Source organism: Channa argus, chromosome 12 (genome assembly GCF_033026475.1).
Source record: "Channa argus isolate prfri chromosome 12, Channa argus male v1.0, whole genome shotgun sequence".
Classification (NCBI taxonomy): domain Eukaryota; kingdom Metazoa; phylum Chordata; class Actinopteri; order Anabantiformes; family Channidae; genus Channa; species Channa argus.
The window spans coordinates 10,153,521-10,175,081 of record NC_090208.1 but is presented as its reverse complement, the minus strand read 5'-3'; the positions used below and the strand labels follow the sequence as shown (position 1 = coordinate 10,175,081).

The 21,561-nt window shown below is 40.2% G+C and overlaps 2 protein-coding genes across 5 annotated transcripts in view; both read left to right on the top strand.

The window, feature by feature from the left end:
* Positions 1 to 10,401, top strand: part of LOC137137247 (protein phosphatase 3 catalytic subunit alpha) — a 68,048-nt gene extending 57,647 nt beyond the window's left edge. The window contains exons 11-15 of one of the 4 annotated variants that reach the window (XM_067523266.1): positions 185 to 211; positions 1,028 to 1,112; positions 2,213 to 2,310; positions 5,391 to 5,420; positions 8,555 to 10,401. In XM_067523266.1, the coding sequence (XP_067379367.1) occupies positions 185 to 211; positions 1,028 to 1,112; positions 2,213 to 2,310; positions 5,391 to 5,420; positions 8,555 to 8,757 (443 nt within the window). In that variant the 3' untranslated portion in view covers positions 8,758 to 10,401. The remainder of the gene's footprint in view (positions 1 to 184; positions 212 to 1,027; positions 1,113 to 2,212; positions 2,311 to 5,390; positions 5,421 to 8,554) is intronic. The other 3 variants (XM_067523267.1, XM_067523268.1, XM_067523269.1) reach the window with 3 other exon arrangements.
* Positions 10,402 to 12,225: 1,824 nt separating this feature from the next.
* LOC137137404 (uncharacterized) lies at positions 12,226 to 20,270 on the top strand. The gene is made up of 13 exons (XM_067523632.1): positions 12,226 to 12,401; positions 15,675 to 15,728; positions 15,823 to 16,110; positions 16,240 to 16,341; positions 16,486 to 16,560; positions 16,808 to 16,840; positions 16,936 to 16,950; positions 17,128 to 17,163; positions 17,266 to 17,304; positions 17,842 to 17,940; positions 18,162 to 18,186; positions 18,288 to 18,370; positions 19,383 to 20,270. Exons 1-13 carry the CDS (start codon positions 12,341 to 12,343, stop codon positions 19,394 to 19,396), a joined length of 924 nt encoding a protein of 307 aa, XP_067379733.1. The 5' UTR covers positions 12,226 to 12,340; the 3' UTR covers positions 19,397 to 20,270.
* Positions 20,271 to 21,561: the final 1,291 nt, after the last annotated feature.

Sequence of the window (21,561 nt, the reverse complement as noted above, 5' to 3'; positions counted from 1 at the left end):
TGTGTTTTCCAGATATTTGTGTTCAAGGCATCGCTTTTCTTTACACTTGTTGTGCTTTCTTTACTCTTTGTTTCACCGTTTGCTCCCTGCCACTTCTCGGCCGCCTCCTCTTTCATTCTACAGCCATTCACTGATCTCTCTATCCTTTCTCTCGTCTTCTCTTCTGGGGGTGTTTCATGAGAAGGACAGCTAATATATCCCCCTAAAAAAGGTACAAACAGTAGCCACACTGGTGTGTGCAGAGGTGGAGAGACCTTAGTCCAGTGCTTGCTCTCTGCATTTCAACTGGTCTGTCAACTAATGTCACTGTTTTTAAGCACCCTCTAACACTTCTGTTGTTGTTCTTAATTTACTTATCCCGAAAAAAGAGCAGTCCCACTATCGGGGTATAAATAGCATGAGAAGAATTAAAAATAATAATAATAAAAAACAGCTCTTTCCTATCACCACACATCAGCTTCACTTCCATCCTCCATACCAGTACATTTTCCAACTGGCTCCCCGGGGCCTTGAAACTGTTATTCTGCCGAAGGGTCTCTTTAAACAAAGTCTGGTGTCGTGTCTACAATGAAAACACAGCATAGGAAAATTCATATTGAGCCATCAAACATGCTGATAACACATGCTTGGGCAAGCAACTGGTGATGTAACAAGTCTTAAAACTAAAATTGTTGGAGGGTATGTTAGTGCACAGTTGGTTACTAAAAGAATTATAATAAAGGCAGCATGAATGCACTGAATACTCAGAATCATCACCCAGTTGTTGTGATGTGTGGATGTATTCAGACTACTTTGTATAATTTGAACTTCGGGCTTCAATAACCACATTGTGTTTGCATCGTGTTCTTCTGATGCACTTGTGGATAAGACTAATGGTCCGACAAACACGCTCTGTCTCTTAGCACACGAGTTTTTATAGTTTTTATATTTTAAAAAAACAAGCAAACACAGTGGAAGTGCAGTGTACATGACTGTCATAGAACGTGGCTTTGAACAAACGAGTCACGCTTTTGTATGACCTCTCCAGGTGCCACCGCCTCTGCTCGTAAGGAGGTCATCCGCAACAAGATCCGCGCCATTGGGAAGATGGCCAGGGTTTTCTCTGTGCTCAGGTATGTAGAAGATGAGAGGATGTTTGTCCTGTTACTTTAAATAATACTGAATATTCCAAGCTGCTAATGGACATGTTTGCACTAATCACAGCACTAGAGATTCAACTTGGCCAATAACATGCATGATGATATTAAAGCATTTTATCTAAAAAGAAATCAATTGGTTAAAAGTGGTTACAACTGCTGTAAAGCATTTAATGTCCTGGAAATATAATACAAGAAGAAATTTAGTTCTTTGACTAGAAGAAGACCACTATAATATGGACCCGCAGTACTGTGTGAAACTGCAATGTGTTTCCACTGGTTTTTACTAATTAAGCTGCAAACTTACAATCACATATTACATCTGTAGTTTCTAAACCGCAGAGTTTGCAGCTCATCAAGCGTGAAAAATCTTTAAGGAAAACCAAACCTGTCAAGTCACCCCCACGTGGGGCAAAGTTGCTTAGGAGGATTATATTTATTCAAGCAAGAGAGAAATGATCAGATTAAGTGTTTACATGGCTAAAAATATATACACTGGATCTGATTAAATATATAGTTTCCTCTTGACAAGATTAACAAAGCCTTTCACCACCCCGCTCATTTATTCTGATGGTGCTTCTTCTGATTGATCTGGTTACACTGTACACAATGCATTTCTATTCTGATCCGGCTCCTATTCTGATTTGTAGTAAAGCTCTCTGATATTTTTGTGATTGTTGTGGCTTAACATGCCCGATTTCACAAAAGGTCTTAAAAAATGGGATCGATGCTTAGTCTCTATAGTATCATAAGAACTCTGCATGTAATGTAATATAAGATAGGAATTAGATGATCTAGTCCAGATGTGTTCAATATGATGTTGTAAGGCACTAACCAAAATAGCAGATATGAGTTAATGTGACTTAAACGTTTAGAAGCTAAAAAGCGCGATATTTGATATAATAGTGTGTGTGTGTGTGTCTATTTACAGCTTGCGACCAAAATGTGTGTTTCCTCAAGAATATCGCCATCTATTTCTTTACATTATAATAGTATTTTATGTTTAAGTCATTTAGGAATAGTTTTTATTAGGTACTAGCACATATAGTATTAGTATTTCTGTGATAATATTTCAGAGAGGAGAGTGAGAGCGTGCTGACGCTGAAGGGACTGACCCCAACAGGGATGCTACCGAGTGGAGTGCTGTCCGGTGGCAAGGAAAAACTGCAGAATGGTAAGACTGTTGACCCCCTGAATGCGCACGCACATGCACGCACACATACACACACACAAATACAGATCTAGCTCAGTGTTTAGGAAATACAGCATATAAACAATTGTTGCTTTTTTTTCCCGACAATGGTCCTGGATTTTCAACTGGCTCCTGCAAAGTAATACTAGTAGGTAGTAAGTAGGGAAATGTTTCTAGCAGTGTCCATCAGTATCCTCTGTGTACTTTCTTTAGATAAATACTACAACGTGATGATATCTGTTCTGTGTAGTTTTCTGTTAGCTTTATTGTAGCTTAAGTAATATTTATCTTGGGCAAATGACTATAAAATAGGAAGTTATATTTCCTGCACACACTCCCACCTTCCCAAAAAATGTCAGATACATTCAGCAGATTTTTTTTGTCCTACTTGTCTTCTCAAATGTATTTCGCACATTAATACTCTGTCTTTTCATTCTCGTCTCTGTATTCCACTGGTTTTATCTCCAATATTACCTGTATCTTTTTCTTTCTCCTTTATCCCTAGAAACTGCAGGTATAATCGGTTGTGCAAGTATTGAGTTGTTTTTTGTGTGTGTGTGTGTATGATTGTGTGTATGTGTGTGTGTGTGTATGTGTGTGTGTGGGTAAGATTGTTTTAGAGTTCAGTTGAGCTTCTCATGTTGAATTCCAAACACTCCCTTAATGAGTTGAACAAGCTGCTGCAGTGAATACGTAAAGGCTTTTTGGAAAACGCCTTTGCCAACGCTTCAAATTTACTTGGAATTAAAGTCAGCATTGGTCATTTCGTTGACCGAATTCGAGCGCTACAGTAGTTAACGATAGACGCACGGTTCAAAGGATGAATTGGAATTGACACAACCAGCTGTGAATGAAAAGGAGGGGGGGATAGTAGCTGTCTGCCTTTTCATTCACAAAACCAAGCAGAAATCCGTACATCTTCTCTCTCCTCTCACTGGTTCTCAAGAAACATCAGCTAGCTCTTTCCTTAAAATAGGGACCACGGTGCTAATGGAAATTAAAGCAAGTTTTGACCAAAACAAAAAAGCTACTTCTTATCTCTAACTTAAATCGACCGTGTGTGAACAATGTGAGCTGTGACTACTGTGGCCATGAGGAACAATCACAGGATAATGATAAAAGCTGAAATGTGGTACATTATGATGTACAGTACAGACCTGCTTTCACTGCAGAACTGAGTTTTATTACTTTACTATAACATCAGGAATGTTTTTTACATAGCTTCACACAGTGTTTTTGACATGACTTTGGGGATTTACGGGTAGTGGATGTTAAATTTTCATACTAGATCAAATCTGGAATTCATGATTGCACAAGTAACAAGTAACTACTTTTGCAAGAATTCTGAAACGGACCCATTTGACTTGTGAGCAAACTGGGATGAAATAACATCAGATCAAATATGGCCCTGCTGAAGATCTGTTTACAAGGATAAACAGATCATAGATAGAACACACCCAGTGAAATTGAAATTTTTATTTTTTTTGAAGTTCCTGGCATTGTGTTTCTAATACTGACCTGCATGATGGTCTTGTCTAATGGGAGAAACACTAAATGAACCCTTTGGAATTACCTGCATGCATTGATGATAGATCATTGTGCTGTTCTTGGCCTCACTTGGCCCCATTCAAATGTTCGGTGCAGGCCGGAAACCTCAGCAAAGCTAAGTAAAGTCAGGAGTAAGCAAACCTGCAGTGCAGTCATTGACTCCGTACTCCAGTTACATTGTCTTAACAGAAAAAAAGTTTCTTTCACACGAAGCTGATGATATGAATCAGGCACCACATGAAATCAGAAGCTATCAGAAACCTTCGAATTGGAAGGTGTATATTTGTTTAGAACTGGACAGAACTGGACAGAAAAGTCATCTCAGTGTTTACATGTGCACGTGTCCATACAGGTCACTGACCTGGAACTGTGTCCACGAAGAGCCATAAGAAAGGGAAGCTGCAGCTCTCCAAAACAAACACTACAAACTACCTTTTGTTAAGGAGCATGTTGACACGCCTCATCGCTGCAGGGAAAATGTTTTTAAGCAACTGAGAAGACAGAGATTGAAATCATTGTTCCACTCATTAAACTTAACTTCATTTTTCCACCAGCACTTTGAATCTTAGATGGCAACGAAATCTCCTTGGAAACAGTGTTAGCGAAGGGTTCACGTACGTTTTCTTGCCACTTGATACGAAAACAGACGCAGGGTGTTCGATCTTACGCCAAGTCGAAGCAGCTGACTCTGACGAGAAACCCAGTGGAGGCCGAGCGATGTTCAGAGATTCCTGTTGCAACATTAGTAGAATCACATTGCTCCCCTCCTTCAGTGTGCTTCTACTGTAATGTTGACTCCATCAACCATTGTTTACACCTTGTCTGTTGCTCTTGTGTCTTTTATGTTTTTGTTTTTGTTTTTTTTTTACCAATCCTCAAAGCAGGATGTTCTGTACTCTTCAGTTTTGTAAGGCAGCTACTTTGCTATCGCCCCCAGTGCCTCATCCCACATGTATTGTACTGCATTGTTATTTCTCATCTCAGGGACGACTGTAGAGATGTTGGTAAGTGGTTAAGACACAGAGGTTTTCCTCCCTTCACCTTTTACTGAATTACTTCAGCACATCTTATCAGAAGGTGCTGCACACAGCACAACACTGCGCTTCAATTGTACAGTTACAGTTAAAAACAAGCAAACACTTAGACTGTTCTTCGTCCGATGTAAATGTAGCACAAACTATATTTATCATGTTGTTCATCCCTGCAATCCTGAGATTTTCGATTAGTTGATACAAGGTTGTTCGCTCATCCGCAAAGACAAATGTGTCACTTTGCCTTCACAGATATGGAGCTCGTCAATCAGCTAAGGCTCATCGCTCTCTTCTTCCTCCTCCCTTTTTCCCCCCCTTTTGCTAACATCCATGTGTCCTTTGTCATAACGTGTGGAGATGACGTTAACCTTTTTGTTGTGGGCATTGGCTGTCTTTGCTGCTCATTGATTGTACCTGGGACAAAATGATCTCCTCTGCTCACTTCTCTCATTCGTTTTGCAACCCCCCTCTTCTTCTCTTCAGCTACTATTGAAGCTATTGAGGCTGACGAAGGTAAATGGATGTGGTTGCCCTCTCCTGTTGCTTTTTATGGCAATAGACAGGGGGCTCCACTGGGTTTCCATCCATCTCGCTGGTGCTTGAGTAGAGTGTGTTGGATGTTTGGGCTAACAAAATGTGACATATTAACAGAGGAAACGGAGTAAGTGATTAGGGAATCCTGTGGCCACACGCGTTTGAAAGGGGAATGGATTTCATAGCACAGATTTCATGATCACAGACGGCATACTGTGAGTGTGAGTGAGTGCACAGCAAACGCTCAGTGGGAGTTGCACGGAAATCTTACAGACAACACAACAAATTGAATGCGTTCTTTGCATTCCCTAGAAAAATTGTGCCCCTGCATTGTTAATCGTCTAGAAAACATGCAGTACACCTCTGTGTTGCTGATCATTTTAGGAGTTTAATACAAGTTTGTGCATTTTTCACTGTACAGTCCTTGTTCAGGGAAGAGATCGCACTTGAGGAAATTCAAATTCACACTCACATAATGTGGGAGGTGTAAATAAATGGGTGTTATCATTAGGTCATTTGGCAGCTGTATTGAGATTCTACCAGATACCAGAGACGCCTGCTGGACCAACATACTGTATCCACTCGAGCTAAACCGCTAAATTGGCCCAGCTTGCTGTAGATGGAGTATACGCTGGCCCGAAAGTACAAACAGCGTGTTACAAAAATGCTAAAATATGTTCGGAGAAGTTGCAAAACAACAGCAATATCATTATCAGCCTTTAAAGACGTGCGTGCGTGTGGGATTAGCCGCACTTTAGAGAGTGTACACACAGAAGAATTAGCAAATTTGCATGAAACCTGTTAATATATACAAAGAGAGAGACTTGGTGTAAATCGAGATGTAGATTCCACTCTCTTGCTGTTTTATGTGAAGCTGCATGAAGTTTGCAAGTCCCTTAAATAAGTCAGCATCATCCTTTTACTTGGATCTCTGACTTTACCAAACACCCTCTGCTCTGCCCTCACACAATACAGTGGAGTCTTGCTATGAAACTTGTGAGTGTATTTCCCCTTTGAAACCGCTGAAGCAGTTGTGCATTGTTGTTGCAGTTCTCGGCCAATATCAAGCGCATAGCTTCTGTTAGAGTTGGACCTGAATTGATAGACAAATGCTCCACAGGAAGCTTTGGAATCTAAATTGGACTTCCCTTTAAAACCAAAAGTTCATTTACACCGCCTTTGGCGCAAGAACAACCTCAACTGCGAGCTAAATAGTAGTTTGCCAGCTGCTATTTACGTGGAAATTGTCCAGTACTTCCTCTTCAGCCCCACAGAGGACAGTCCATTGTAGTGTTGAGACACTTCTCTGCTTCTCTCTCCATGTGGATCCTCTGTGGCCCTGCTGTGTCGTGTTCTTTCCCGTGAGCTGCTAATAACCTGTGTCTGACCTGTGCTATGCAGCAACACAACTACGCCACCCATCACGCCCTCCATGTCTTCTGAAATGAGCCCCCCCACATAGCCCCCCTCACAGTCCACATAGTCTCTTAATCATAGTCCACAAAGACCCCCCCCCCCAAGCCTCTATGAAAGGTGGAAGTAACATTTTTTTTGTAGATAATGGGCGGAAATGAAACTCGATCAAGCTGAATATTGGAATGAGTTTGCGCCTATATCCCACTAAAATGAATAAAACAGTCTCAAAATAACAAATGAGTTTCTATCAGAGTAAATCAGCCTGATTTTATTCATTTTAGTGATAATTTAAACACACCAGCCGCTGTTTTTTTCCCCGATTCCATTATTCAGTACAGTATAATTTGATCCTGTTGTTATTTAACTTCTTTATAATTCATATCACGACCTCCACCCCTCATAGCCTCCAGTGAAACCCTAATTGCTGCATGCTCCAAGCAGACATAGACAAGTCGTTAGCACCCCAACTACCTTTGTAGTGTCTTTGTACGTGAGCTCGGTCTCAACGTGGTCCTATTTTGTGGAAGTGAATGTCTGAGTGGGCTCCACTCTAGTGTTTTGTTTTTGATTTCCTCCCCTTGTTCTCGTCTCTTTGATCATACTCCTCCTTCCCTTTTTGTCATTTTAAGCTGTGTCGTGATGGGGCGACCTGGACATTTGGGGTCTTCAGGTGGTCTGGAATGTGCCAGAGTCTCGATATTCGTTAACGTCTGAACACATTTCTAACATACGATTTTACAGGATGCTTATTACGCCTAAGATTTACAAAGCAACAGTATGAGATTGCGAGTAGACAGCTACTGATTCTGCATAGATTGATGGCACAGTGATAACCTGTTGACCCCGATGCCGGGAGTGGCCCGCATAGATTTAGAAGGATTACTTAATCCTTTCGTCTGTCCACGTACATTATTTTGAAACTCTGATAAAACAGTGTTGCCGTTTCATCAAAACTTTTTATGCTTTATTGAATATTTTCAAAAAGCAGCTACACATTTAAAATGATTAATATGTTGAACAATATATGCTGTTGTCCATTGCAAGGATAACCTTTAAACAATTATATCAGTGCTTGAAGAGTTCAGTACCGATTCATGTCACATCCTACTTAGTTTGTATGTTCAGCTGAAGGAACAGTTTGACATTTTTGGAAATGTGCTTTTTTCATCTTCTTGTAGACAGTTAGGAGATAAAGTCCCTCAGCATATTCAGCAAAGTGTCGTGTTTCACAACCTGCCAAGAACGAATCCATATCAGATCAAATTGAAATTTAAAAAACACACGTAACATGTTCTTGTACAGAATAAACAAATATCCAGAATGTTTGTAGCTTATGAGGCTGTGGCAATTTCCCCAAATGAATCTCATCTAATTGTATGCAAAAAGGAAACGGGCATCATTTTCAAAATGTCAGAGCATTCCTTCACAGCAGGGTTTTCAGGTATCAACATCATGCAGTTATGATTAGTGTGGAAAGGATTTTCAGTTTTTCTCATTTTTCATGGATGACTTGCAGTTGAAGTTTTTGTTGCAACAATTCCATGAACCAAGATCAAACAAAAGATGAGCCAAATCTGGTGATGTGTGGGTGAATGTGAGCGAGTGTGACTCTATTTTTTATTTTTTTATTTTTTTATACTCTTTAATGTGTCCTGATTTCTCCTCTTCTTCCCTTTTTTTTTCTTGCATCTCAACAGCCATTAAAGGCTTCTCGCCACAGCACAAGATCACCAGTTTCGAGGAGGCCAAGGGTCTGGACCGCATCAACGAGAGGATGCCGCCGCGCCGAGACGCCTTGCCCTCCGACGCAAGCCTCAACTCCCTGAACAAGGCCCTGTCCTCGGAGACCAACGGCACGGACACCAAGGGAAGCACCAGCAGCGGCAGCAACATCCAGTGAAGGCCAGCAGCAGGCGCCACCTTGGCCAACGGGGCTGCCCCGCCCCCAGCCTCATCACGGCCCGCCACCGTAGAAAAAGGGGCAGTGGGTTGGAGTGTTTGAGCATGGAGGGGTGGGGGGGGGGAGGCATCTAGGGGTCACACTGGGGGGACATCTCACTTGCTAGTCTTTGGATATGCCTTCAAAATATTTGTTCATAGTCAAATCTGCTAAGTTATCGCCGGTTCACACGTCTGAACGGTCAGGCCCTCGATGTGCTTGATGCTACACCACAACACAGTATGTCAGAGATAGAAACAGAGAGAGAGAGAGGGAGAGTGGGGGGGGGGGGCGAAGGAGATCTTAAAGGAGGTTTGTTTGTTCGTTTAATTTTATTTTTTTCTTGAAAGACCCTTGCTCATTTACACCGAAATGGAAAGTCGTTTAACTTCTTACTAACTATTGTACGTTTACAAAACTACAGCACTAAAAAGGACAGAACATGAGATAATGTTTTTAACATATAAGGGTGTACAAACTAAATAAGGACTATTTATTGATATCTTTTTTTTTTTTTCTTTTTTGCTACTCTTATAAAATAGCTCTAAAATTAATTAGGCAGTCTTAAAAAGAATGTTGCAATGTTGTCGAAATGCCAAATAATGGAACGTTTTATGGTTTTGTACATATTATGCTTACCTCAGGTTATTTTGGTGTGTGCTTTGACCTGATTTTTCTGTATAATGGCTAAATAACTCGGTAATAAATACCTATTTTCTTGAGTTTCATAACTGGAATTTACATTTACCTATCTATCATTTGCAAAATATGTTTTATTTTTGTCTCTTTTGGAAATGGGGGGGGGGGGAGGGTAGATTTATCGTGGCTTGCTGGAATTGAGTGTTAATTTTTCTCTTTAAGTATTGCGAACAAAGTAAAAAATAGAGAACCTATATTGTGTAAAAAAAAAGAATACAATAAAGTGTCTGCCTATGCATGTTTTATAAAAATCAAACAAAGGAAATAGTAAATCTGAAAACCTTGGCTGTGGAAGCCTGTTTTGAAATATATTGCGCTTTAGTGAACATATACTGGAAACGTATACCTGCATACTTTCAATTAACACCATGATGCTCTATGCCTTCAACTTCTTTTGTAATTGAAGCATTTAATTATCTAAGACAGAGGAGAAATCATATTTTTAACCTGCGCTTGTAAGTGCACACAGTCCAATTAAGCATGTTTGACAATTCTTGTGAGGTGTGTGGTTAAATGTGGAACTCAAAAATGCATGATTAGCTGTTTGTGTCATATAACAGGTAAATTGGTTTTGTTCTGTTTTGTAAATGTGCCACAGAAAGTGTAATTTGATTATTATTATTATTATTATTAATATTATTATTATTATTATTATTATTTGGAACTCTGCTTTGTATATCAGTTACGGGTTTGATACTGCTCAATACTTTAAGATGAAACAAAAAAAAAAAAACTTCAATCTTTTTTAAGAACTGCTTAAGTGCCCAAGTAATTCACTACACGACATGAAGCCTTGCTTTTGTAATTTAACTTCAAAACTGTTGGCAGATGAGGCATGCACTTGCAACTATGAAAAGTATTTTATATAACTGTTCAATAAAAACGTGCATGATTTTCAACTTGAAATGAACGGCTCGTGTTTGTGTGATTCGCTCTCTCCCACAGTAGGACGCCGTCGAATTTGTGGCCGTGTTAAGTCGCAGTTGAGCTGTTCTCCAACAGAATCACAGGAAACGCTCACACTCACCCAAAATACAAATGTGAAAGGAAATTAAAGATACTGGAGAAAACAATGGCGACAATCATTAAGTCACAGATCAGAGCTCAAAGAGAAACAATAAAACATCCTGCATTTTCGAATGCATCCTTACATTCGTAGAAGTTCAAGTTGGGAAGAGATATCGGTGCTTTGCTCCACTGTTTGTTTCCTCTTGGCCGAGTGGAGATGGGAACTTGTTCCCTGGCAAGTTTGCAGCAAAGGTGCTTCCTCTTCTGCAACCTTGGTGATTTCTTTGATTAAACTATGCAGGCTTGGCCAAGATTGTGGAAGTTTACCTGTGTTCAATAACAAATCTCTGCAGCCATCGTTTTTATACAAAGACATGCGTATAACAACATGGATTTGACAGTTACTGACTTTAGGAGACTCGTCTTTTTTGTAAAAGTTTGAACAGTACGTCGTGATCCAAATAGCTCTTAGCATCAAGTAGCTTTACAATCGTGACTTAACATTAACACACAGATTACATTTTCCTGTACACAGCTTCGGAGCAGTGTTTCTTTGGTCTTCTAGTGAAATTAAACAATGTTAAAATCAAAGGAAGTAAACTGAGACATCCTGTTTTTTGGGGGAGGACCCAAAAACAACTAGATTTTGTGGCCTGGGGGGGGGGACAATAGAAAGACTCAGTAAGTTTGATGTCACAAAGACAAAGAATAAGATCCTGTGGGATGGCAGCCAGATACAGAACCTCCTCTCTTTGTGTGTTGTTCCTCAGGTTTGTGTTTTTGTTTGCTATCTTCCGCCAACACGGGTTGCGAGCTTTTCTTTCTGAGGTGATGGGCACACCTTAATCCTTCTTGATCCTTGAGCTCGTGTGGGGGGGCTTTTTGCTGCATGTGTCACGGGGTACACGTCACCATGGTTACAATAGACCCAGCATGGTTTACACGCGGCAACAGCTAACGGTCCTGCAACGCTCAGGCCTAAAGTCCAGCAGGAGCAGAGGTGCAGAACTGTACTGAAACACACACACAAAAAGCTGGAATCCGAAATTACATAATATTATAGTTATGATAATTATTGTTCTGCATATTTGTTCTATATTCTGATCTGGTGTCGACTTTTGCCACACGGTTTTGCTTTGCTCCTATGGCACATGAATGAATGAAGCGTTTCTCAATCCATCGGTCAGTAATAATTATGTCACATAGCAACTTTGTGTAGAGGCCGTGATAATCTGGTTTATGTAGACTCACGTAAAGTTGTCCCCGTGTTTTCTTACAGCACTGCTGCATAAACAATGAAGAATAGGGAAACGTCACGGTTGGTATTTGAGCAGCTCCCTTGGGCTCTCGACTTTGTCATTTGTTCCGAGCATTATTTACCGTAGTAAACTGCCATGTTGTGACTGTATTTGTGTGTGCGTGTGTGTGTTAATACAGCATTTTTTTTTTCTTTAGACCTTTAAATTAAACTCACTGTTCTTTATTGGCAACCTTTATCTGATTGGTCATAACTGCACATTTTAAATAGCACTACCAATCTGCTCCTAACTATTCAAAAGGAAAAAATAGGGCATGGGAGTTGGCAACGCAAACACTCCCAACTGAGATTCCTGTTTAATTGAATTTGTGGACCCTCTGGCTGCCTTGCGCTGGTCTCCGTAGCCACCCACTTTATGTCAGTAAGGGAAGCTGGTGTATTTCCTTCCCCTTCTTAATCTAAAGGAAGTGCCAAAATAAGCATCAGTAGTGGAGCGGCCAAGCCCGGACACCTCTTCCACTCTGCGCTCAGTTGGAGACTGAGGGAGAAGTCAGAGGTTTTCACTGCCGCAGAATCACCATGAAGACCATCAGGATTCTTGTCCTCCTGCTACTCGCATCTGTCCATGACCTCACAACAGGTAAGGGAACGTTTCAGTTTGGATAACAGCTGTTAGGATGCAGCTCTCCAAAATTAGTTAGTGTTGGTCTTTTTTCAGTGTGGACGATTTCTTTACAAATGACCTTTATCACACATGTAAAAAAAAATCTAAAATACTGTGGTATTGATTGCAAACATGATTTCATCTCACACAACTATGTAACTTGTAGTAGCTTTATACTCATAGTATTTATTTTTCTTTTGGCATGTGCAAAAATCTCAGTTTTCAAACACACTGACACATTATCTCCGATACTCGGGCTGAGATGAGCACCGTGTTTTTTCATACCTTCAACTGTCCCATGCTTTTTGTTTTTTGTACTTACAGGTGAGAACAAGCAGCACAAGTGGTCGATCACTTAGTGATTAAAGTGAAGGCAGACGTTCAATATGTAATATAAACCTTAGACGTTAGTCATAAATTAAAACCTTAGGAATAAAAGTAGTGCCCAAGTGACAAGCGAGTGTCTCTGGGTTGAAGGAAAGGGAAAAACTGGTTTTTGATCTGTGTGTTTACCTCCTAAAAAACAAAAGAACATCAAACTGGTCTGCGCTGGCCAACATCAGATAGGCAGTGAGAACCAGACTGGCCCCCTCTCTCACAGAAATAACAAATCATTGTCCTGAGACCAAAATGTCCCAACTGGCAACAAAGCTACTTCCAGTCTCTAGCAGTAAACATCTGGAGGAAACACCCTCGCCCTGCCTTCTAAACCCCAGCGGAGATGTGCTTGAGCAGCTCGTAGTTTAAATAGGAACAAATATAAGCTTTATTAAGTTCGTTGTGTCTGCACCTGCCAAACACAATTTTTTTTTTCCCCAGGTTAAATACAATAAATTCAGATTAAAAGATTCGTTTTAACTTGCTATTTCATTACCTACGTATGATGACCTGTCACTTCACTTGGGTTTATATTAAGCTCGACTGCAATTTGTCTCAAACAACTCGAAGGGCTTAAGACTTGGCTTTAAGACTAGTTGGTCAAAAAAACATTTTATGACATTCATCTAAAGTTGCTCTTTAAAGGAAAATCTTAGTCAAAGTTTTGCAAATTCTGTTTATAATAAACTCTAGAGCCTGAATTTGTTCCAAAATCTTTGAGAACGGACTGCAACTTGTCTCAAATGTCTCGAAGGGCTTAAAACTTGGCTTTAAGACTTGTTGGTCAAAAAAACATTTTATGACATTCATCTAAAGTTGCTCTTTAAAGGAAAATCTTAGTCAAAGTTTTGCAAATTCTGTTTATAATAAACTCTAGAGCCTGAATTTGTTCCAAAATCTTTGAGAACGAACTGCAACTTGTCTCAAATGTCTCGAAGGGCTTCGGACTTGGCTTTAAGCTTTAAGGACGCTTGTGAACGTAAGGTTGCTAGTTCAATTCCCCAGTCGGGCAGAATTAGATGTGGGTGGGACTTTGACAATTAACTTGACTTGTTAGACTTGACTTCTTCCAGCTCTAAAGTCTCCAAAATGCTATTTTTTTCCCCTGGGTGAGGCTAATCAAGTCAAACGGAGCTGCACGTGGTCTTCTCTGAAACGTGAAGCTCGGCCTTTGGGCGACTTCTCTGCTGTGAAACAAGTCGAATGGGATCACGTCAGACATATGTGCAGACAGGAAGTTTGCTTAGACAGGTCACAGGACGAGAATAATGCGTCTGAGACAGGATGCAGCTTCACTATGCTGCTGCATTAAAAGCAGAGGAAATCCACCTCAACACACCTCCACCACTGTCTTGACTTCTTGACTCAGTCTGACACTTGTGAGGGGTGAGGGGGGGGCCGTCCCCTCCCGACAGAAGCTGGCCTTTAAAGCTGTGCCAAACAGGAATGATGAAGATATGAACCTAAAATAGAGAATCTGTCAGAGGAAATGTTTTACACACAAACGGATCGCGGGGGTTATCTGATGGAAGCATTTTGAAATATTAGTTTAAATTGCGTTGCTACTTCAGACAGTGGCGTTATGTAACATACAGGCCTCATGTGTTGTGCAGTGTTAACCGAACGGACTCTGCAGTTATTTTTGGACATTTTGAAACTTTGGATTTTACCATAATGTACCACATCAAAAGATGTTTCCCATTAAAATAATCATGAGTCGATCAAGGAGGCGTGATCATGGACGCCTAAGGGTTAAGGGCTATTGTAGCTCTAGTATTGCTGGCCATTAGTCTACAGTGACGTATTAACTTTTAAAGAGGACAAATTAGGGTATTGAACGCTTGTAGTTGTGAATTCACTGTTGTGCTGTTTTTTTTAAGCAAGGCCAAAATTTGCGAAACTATGATTTTCTAATAAACTTAAGATTTTCCCTTAAAGGGCAACTTGACTGATTTTCAACAGGCTTCCTCTGGCTCTAGTTTGGGGAATAGATTTAGATGAATGTCATAAAATGTTTTTTTTTTTTGTGCTTTCCCTATATTAAAATATTTCTATGCTTCTAGACGGAAAATGCCTCTAGATGACATCATCTGGAGGAGTGTTTCGGTTCAGGTGATGTCATCTCATCGCTCATAATATGTAATGACTGTAATGTTGGTAATTTGCTGCCCAGAACTCCTGTAGATGACATTATCTGAACTCCTGCTAATGAAAAACTCCTCCGGATGCTGTCATCGGCACGAGATTTCCAGCTAGAAGCATAAACATATTAAATATAGGGAAGACAGACAAGTTTAGAAACATTATAATGCATGTATTCCCCAGACTAGAGCTGTAGGATATAGGTTGTGAATTGGTGATGTCACACTTTAAATTTCCCCTAGTTCTTCAGTCGACTTCCTGGGTAATATGACATCACATCGCCCTGGAAGACTGTGTTTAAGTGTGTGCTCATAACATGCTTTAATGCCACAATCAGAGAGCTTATGTGCAAAATGCAAAATCATTCGGAAACATTCTGCCGGTCAACTGTTGCCATGGTAGCCCAATAAAAGGGGTGTGGCTATCATGGACTTCTTAGCATTCACAGCAACAGGCATCAAAAACTGCAATGGATGAGGGCTGCAAATACTTGTGGACGTCTTATTAAGACCCAAAATTGCTGATTTTACTTGCTGAAAAGGGAAATGATGTGAGACTTTTAAGCAGTTCATTTGACACTGCTGAAGAAAGAATACGGGGGCTGATTTCATCTGTCAACTAGCAAATCACATTTTATAACTCGTCCTCATCTTCACTGTCTGTAATGTTTGTAATATGTGGGCACCAGATTCATGACTGGAGGTTCACAATTGTGTTTCTGCTTTGCAGCGTCCAATAGCGGTTCTGGTTCAAGTGCTACAACACAAAGTTCAACGACGATAAGTACGTAATGATGCAACTTGGGGAAATTGCTAAACTCTCAGTTTACTCTTAATTATGGAGAAACATGACCAATATTGGCTTTATTCTCCTACAGCTTCTTCGTCATCTTCGCTAGACACATCCTCAGGATCAACGAAGCCAACTACCCGTGCAAATTCCCCTGTAGATTCCACTGTAACTTCCACTGTAGCTTCCAATGTAACTTCCACCGTAGCTTCCACTGTAGTTTCCACTGTAACTACCAATGTAACTACCAATGTAACTACCAATGTAACTACCAATGTAACTACCAATGTAACTACCGATGTAACTACCAATGTAACTACCACTGTAACTCCCAATGTAAATGTCACTGTCAAGTCCAGCAACAACAACACTAAAGGTGAGTGGACTGAAGATCGTCACAATTACCTATACAACAGAAAAGAAGATCATGATGCAGAAGAGGCGTGAAGTGTCTTTATTAGAAGATAAGGTTATGAAAATGTCCCGATTTCCCTTCTTTCCCTAGGAGGTATCGTTCAGAAAACAACAACAGGTGGAGCTACTACTTCACCTTCACCTACAACTGTTGCATCCAACAACAGTTTGAATCTTAGTTCTGCAACTGCTGGTTAGTTAGACTTTATTTCCTAATCAAATCAAAGCTGTATGTAAATGTCCATTGGATCCATGTATATGAAATAAGTCTTGAGGTAACACGAGACTGGTTTCTTTTATTAGAAATCTGACTCTTTTTCTTTTCTTTTGGGAAAAGGTAATTCGCAAACTGCGACTCAGTCGAGAAAGACACAGTCAACGACCATGAAAACTAGTACTCCACCTGCTCCGGGTAAGAAGCCTTTTGCTCCAAGTCGCCCATCATCGGTTACAGCCGGCTGAATGTTCGTTTACAATGTAGTATTAGTATTATTGCTGTTTTATTTTATTTTTAACTTTATTGATATCTTATTACTTTTTATATACATTATTATGTGTAACAGCTACTGCAATTCTACCTATCAATCAAAAGGTGTAATGATACTTTTAAAAGAAAACTGCATTTAAAGTTGTATTTAAACTATTTACTATGTTGTTAGGACCCCATGACAGTATTGTAGACCAAGAAACAGGCAAGTACTAAACAAATTGTCTCAAAATGACTTGTTTTTTTAAAAGGCATTTTAGGTTTTAATCAAACTTATACTGATTTTTATTGCATCCACAGCTACTTCTGCCTCAGGTACAGAACAAACATTTTGTATTGTTTTGTTTCTTTTACATTCATGAACAAAAATCGTAACATGAATTATCATTACAAACAAACTTGTCAGGTAGATACTGGCGTTTACATCTTTTATTGAATGGAGTGTAAGACAAACTCAGAACTGTTCTGAAAAAGTTTTTGATTCATTTTAAGTACATTCATCGACGGCTGGGCAAAAAAAAGGGTCTGGTAAGTAACAATATAATGTACTACAATATCTGCATGAAGTCAAATCATAAATCATGTAGCAGTAACAACAGAAAACTGATAAAAACCCCTCTGTTCTGGCAGATTCTCAAACTGGAAATGAAAATAAAGAATCCTCAAAAGGTAATGTGCTGAACTCACTCGGCCAAATCCCCAAACACTACAAACGTACCTGGATGTCGCAGCTGCAGCTTCTCTAACTGACAAATGACTCTGTGCAGAGTTAAGTGTTAATTAACTCTGCACAAACCAGCTGAGGCTGGTTTGTTTCATTATCAGCAAAATTGTAATTTTTGACGGTGGCACTAAGTGGGAGGTTAAAGTTATCACAGTTTACCTCCAGATGGACATTGTTCTAAGAGTTGCCGAGACATCATTTAACATTTTTGACATTTCATTTAATCGAATGACAAATTCTAACCTTGCTAACACCAGAGGAAAGTTAAGGATAACAAATATAACTAAAGGGACATGAATACACTTGCAAGGATGCATGACAATCCATAGAGATTCGGGTGAATTGCAAAGAAAAAAAAACTCAGAAATGACTTTGAAGTTGCTGCAGCTACTTCATCGCTGGTCACTCATTTGTCATTAGCTATTTCGTCTGTCAGAAGTCGGAGCGAAGTCGGTGACAGTCTGTTTCTGCTTTAACCTCAGACAAAAGACTGTGGTGGATTGTCCTGCCCGGCATCCTCATTGCAGCTGCCTCTGCCATGGCCCTCAAATTCAAATGCAAGAAGGTCCACGATCACACAGGTACATGTCAACTAAAAGTAGGTGTACGACATATCACGTCATCAGGGAGCTAAAACTGATGCAGCAGATTTTCTTTCATGAAGGTGTCAGTGTTCCGATACAGATGAACCAGCACCTATTTATCACTTTTAGTGTCAACTTGTGGCCTATTGGATGCGTGAAATATTTGAAGTTTAATCGTTTGATTTTACTTATGTCTTCATCTGTGTTCTATTCAACAGAAACCTTCGATACTGGAACCGAGAAGTGAGTTTCGACTTTCAAAAGTTTTTCGACCGTATTTTAAACGCGTCTCATCAACCACTGCATTCTGTCCTCTGTCTCTCTCTCTCTCTGGTCGTCCACAGCGCATCTTACCAGAGCAGGCCCGAGAGCACCAGAGATGGTGTAATGCTCCTCGGCGTGAAGTCATCAGGCAGAGAGGAAAATGGTGAGCTGCATCTTGTCTGTTTCCTGCAAGAGCCCCTTCCATGTTCCTTGTGTTTGTAGAATCCATCCATTACTTGCTAAAGCTGTTTTAATGTCTCATTGTACCATACTGGCTTTTGAGGCTTTGCTGAGCAACAGAAGGTGTTTCCTGTGATTTTGCACCCCCGCCCTCAAACAAGCAGCCGGGCTTGAAAGATAGGGACTTCCTAACATAAACAGTGATTATTTTGGACAGGGGCTATTGTGCGGCCAGTAAATGTCAGTGTGGGCTAGACGCTGTGGCTGTGCTCATTTGTTTGCGGGTGGAGGAGGTGCATGTGCAAATGCACGAGTCTGCATGTGACATGAGGACACCTCCACCCCATCCATTGGGGAAAAAAAAATCCGGGTACTAAATGTTCTGCCTTCCTTCGCAGAGCTACACGGGGAAATTGAGTCACGCTTTAAAAATTTTGCAGAGGAAGCGTGTGTTTTATAGACTCCTGGAGTGTTTTGGATTGTGGATTTATAACTTCTCCTGCGGCTGCAGAAGTCTACTGTACGCTGTGTAGTGATAAGTTTAATCCCACACTAATTCTGATTTTATTGAATTTAACCATTCATTATCTTGAGCCCTTATCCATTGGGGGTCACGGGGGGGGGGTCTGGAGCTGTCAGTGGGCAGTGGGGTACAACTTGATCAGGTCGACGTTCTTGTTCATTCCTGATGAAAGAGTTCGGGCTTTTTACAAATCAGCCACGAATTGTGAACATTTTTACTTTTTTTATTTTTGAAACAATGCAAGACATTAAAGTTAAGTACAACACTGACTTCAAATTCTGAATTATGACCCTTCTGAATTGTGTCTTTTTGAAATAAAGCCAGAATTTTGACAAAGAAAACAAACAAAAAAAAAGAATAAAAATTGACATTTCCAAATTTTGAAGTCAGAATTTAGAGGACAAAAGTCCGAATTGTACATTTTCATCAGGCACCACTTCATCAGTTGCCTTTGTTGCTATGTGTGTTTCAGCTGCGGGGAGATAAGAAGAAGGGCAGTAGCACCAACACTGGCCAGTGGATGAGTCACAGCTGTCGCCCACACATCGATGATCTAGAGGAACTGTTCTGAAGCTTGATTTTGTGTGTGTGTGTATGTGTATGTGTATGTGTGTGTGTGTGTGTGTGTGTGTGTGTGTGTGTGAGAGTTGTTTGAAGCAAAAAAACAAAGTGCACAGCAGTTTTCAGCAGTCTTATAAGGCAGGTTGTGTAACTGTGATTGTATATCTCACAATAAGTGACCTTTTTTTCAATCAGCAAAGACTTTAAAGGCAAAAAATGTCTTTATTGGCTCCACTTTGAGTGCTGGGCCACAGAACACATTTTCTGTACAGTGTGCTGACCTCAGTCCATCCATCACACATTTGCTGATTTGCTGTAATGAATCATTTCACAGTTGTATAATCATTTAGTTGCGTTGTTACACATCTTTTGTTTCTTTGCCTTGAACCATTTGTACATGATGTTTTTTTGTACCATAAGATGGTATAAGAACAGACTCCTTTGAGATGTACTCCATTTTTACTTTTCGTGTATCGTTGTCATGTAATTTCTATGTGCTTCTTAAGTGGATAGTTTAATATTTTACTGTTTATCTGCTCCAGTGTACGTTAAGCCACAAATATTGCCTTCCACAAACAATACTGTGCATTCATTCATACATGTTGTGTATGTAGTTAAACTCAAATAACAGTTAAAGAAGTCAGATCTGATCTGACGATGGTTTTAGTGTTTTCTTCGGCAAATGGAACGTTTAAGCAAAGCAGACGTAAACACTTGCATTTAAAGACGCTGCAACTGCTTTATGACTGGAATTTGTTGATCTCGACCTCAGTTTTATCAATAAAACAATAAAAGAATGGTTTGGTTGTTCTGCTTTGCTTCACCACACTTTATCTTAAACCTACTTTTCGATTGTGCCATGAGCTTTTCTTACATGGCTGCAGATGCTCACAACAGTGTTGGTTTAATGAACCACCACCAGAGGGAGCAGACAGTCAACATTTAGGGGAAGAATTAGCAACGCTTGGTTTCTGCCCTGCTTCACACCCTGGTGTTTATTGCAGAGAGGTTTGGTGAGGTTGTTGACAGAGGAGTGAGATATGGGCAACCGGTGTGCAAATGTCACTCTGTGTCCCTGCTTGATCTCAGTAACAAAACGTTCTTACAGCACAGGACGGTTCAGAACCAGTGCAACTAAAACTAGATAAAATGTAATGAATTGTTTACTTTATAGTAAAACTGTCTTTTTGTAGTCATGACCTCCATGATGAATTGCTTCACACCCCCCCCCCCCCCCCCCCCCCCCACACACACACACACACACACACACAGGGTTATTAGGACAGACTCAGGCATTTGCTGAGACGCTATCTGCTGCGACTGTGGGCACTCTTCCATCGGAGAGACAGTCAGCCGACTGGCAGGAGGCCCATCACACACAGCTATAATGTCTCAGCAGCTGTGGCTGACTTACATTCAGGATGTCATACTATGCTCTGTCCTGAAGCTTTACTCTACGCAGACCAAATATCTATTCGTCTAATCAATACAAATCCTGCCCTTATAGTTACTTTCAACTGAGCACTTTTTATTGTGGAAATTTGCTCAGTATTGCCTGCAGGCCCAGCAACTGTAAACTACAATAAAACCAGTGAAGGTCATTTTAATTCTGTATCATTCATGGCACAGCCAGAAAAAGGCAATCATTCGTTGATCTGCCCGGGATTTCTATCATGACATGGAACATAGAATTAACACTACTAATCCTGCACTGTTAATGAAAACCTTAGCTCCCATTTTATCTGAACTGAAGTCGAAAGGTTCAGTTGAGTTCTTCTGAAAACCTATCCAGTAAACTCAATTTTAAGATTTTAAGTTGACTCAACTGTTAAGTCACATGGACAACAGACAGGTTAGTATAACATGAGGAACTTTGTAGCTGCAGCTGTTGAGCTCACTTTGTACCAAATCAGTACAAAGACGCTGCTCCCAGTCCCCCTCTGTTGGCAGGGACTGAAATTTACACTAACCTTCATCTTGCTTAACACAATTTTTTATCATAATGTTTTTATAACTATATTTTTAGTACTGTGGCAATAAAGGTTTTAATATGTATTACTCAGAAGTTTCCATCAAGAATGTTTTCTTCC

What these genes read in the sequence shown, in the direction of transcription:
- LOC137137404 (XM_067523632.1), top strand. Translation starts at nt 12,341, where the DNA reads ATGAAGACCATCAGGATTCTTGTCCTCCTGCTACTCGCATCTGTCCAT. An exon ending in TGGGCAAAAAAAAGGGTCTG is followed by an intron (nt 17,164 to 17,265) that starts GTAAGTAACAAT and finishes CTGTTCTGGCAG; the next exon opens with ATTCTCAAACTGGAAATGAA. An exon ending in GAAGGTCCACGATCACACAG is followed by an intron (nt 17,941 to 18,161) that starts GTACATGTCAAC and finishes TCTATTCAACAG; the next exon opens with AAACCTTCGATACTGGAACC.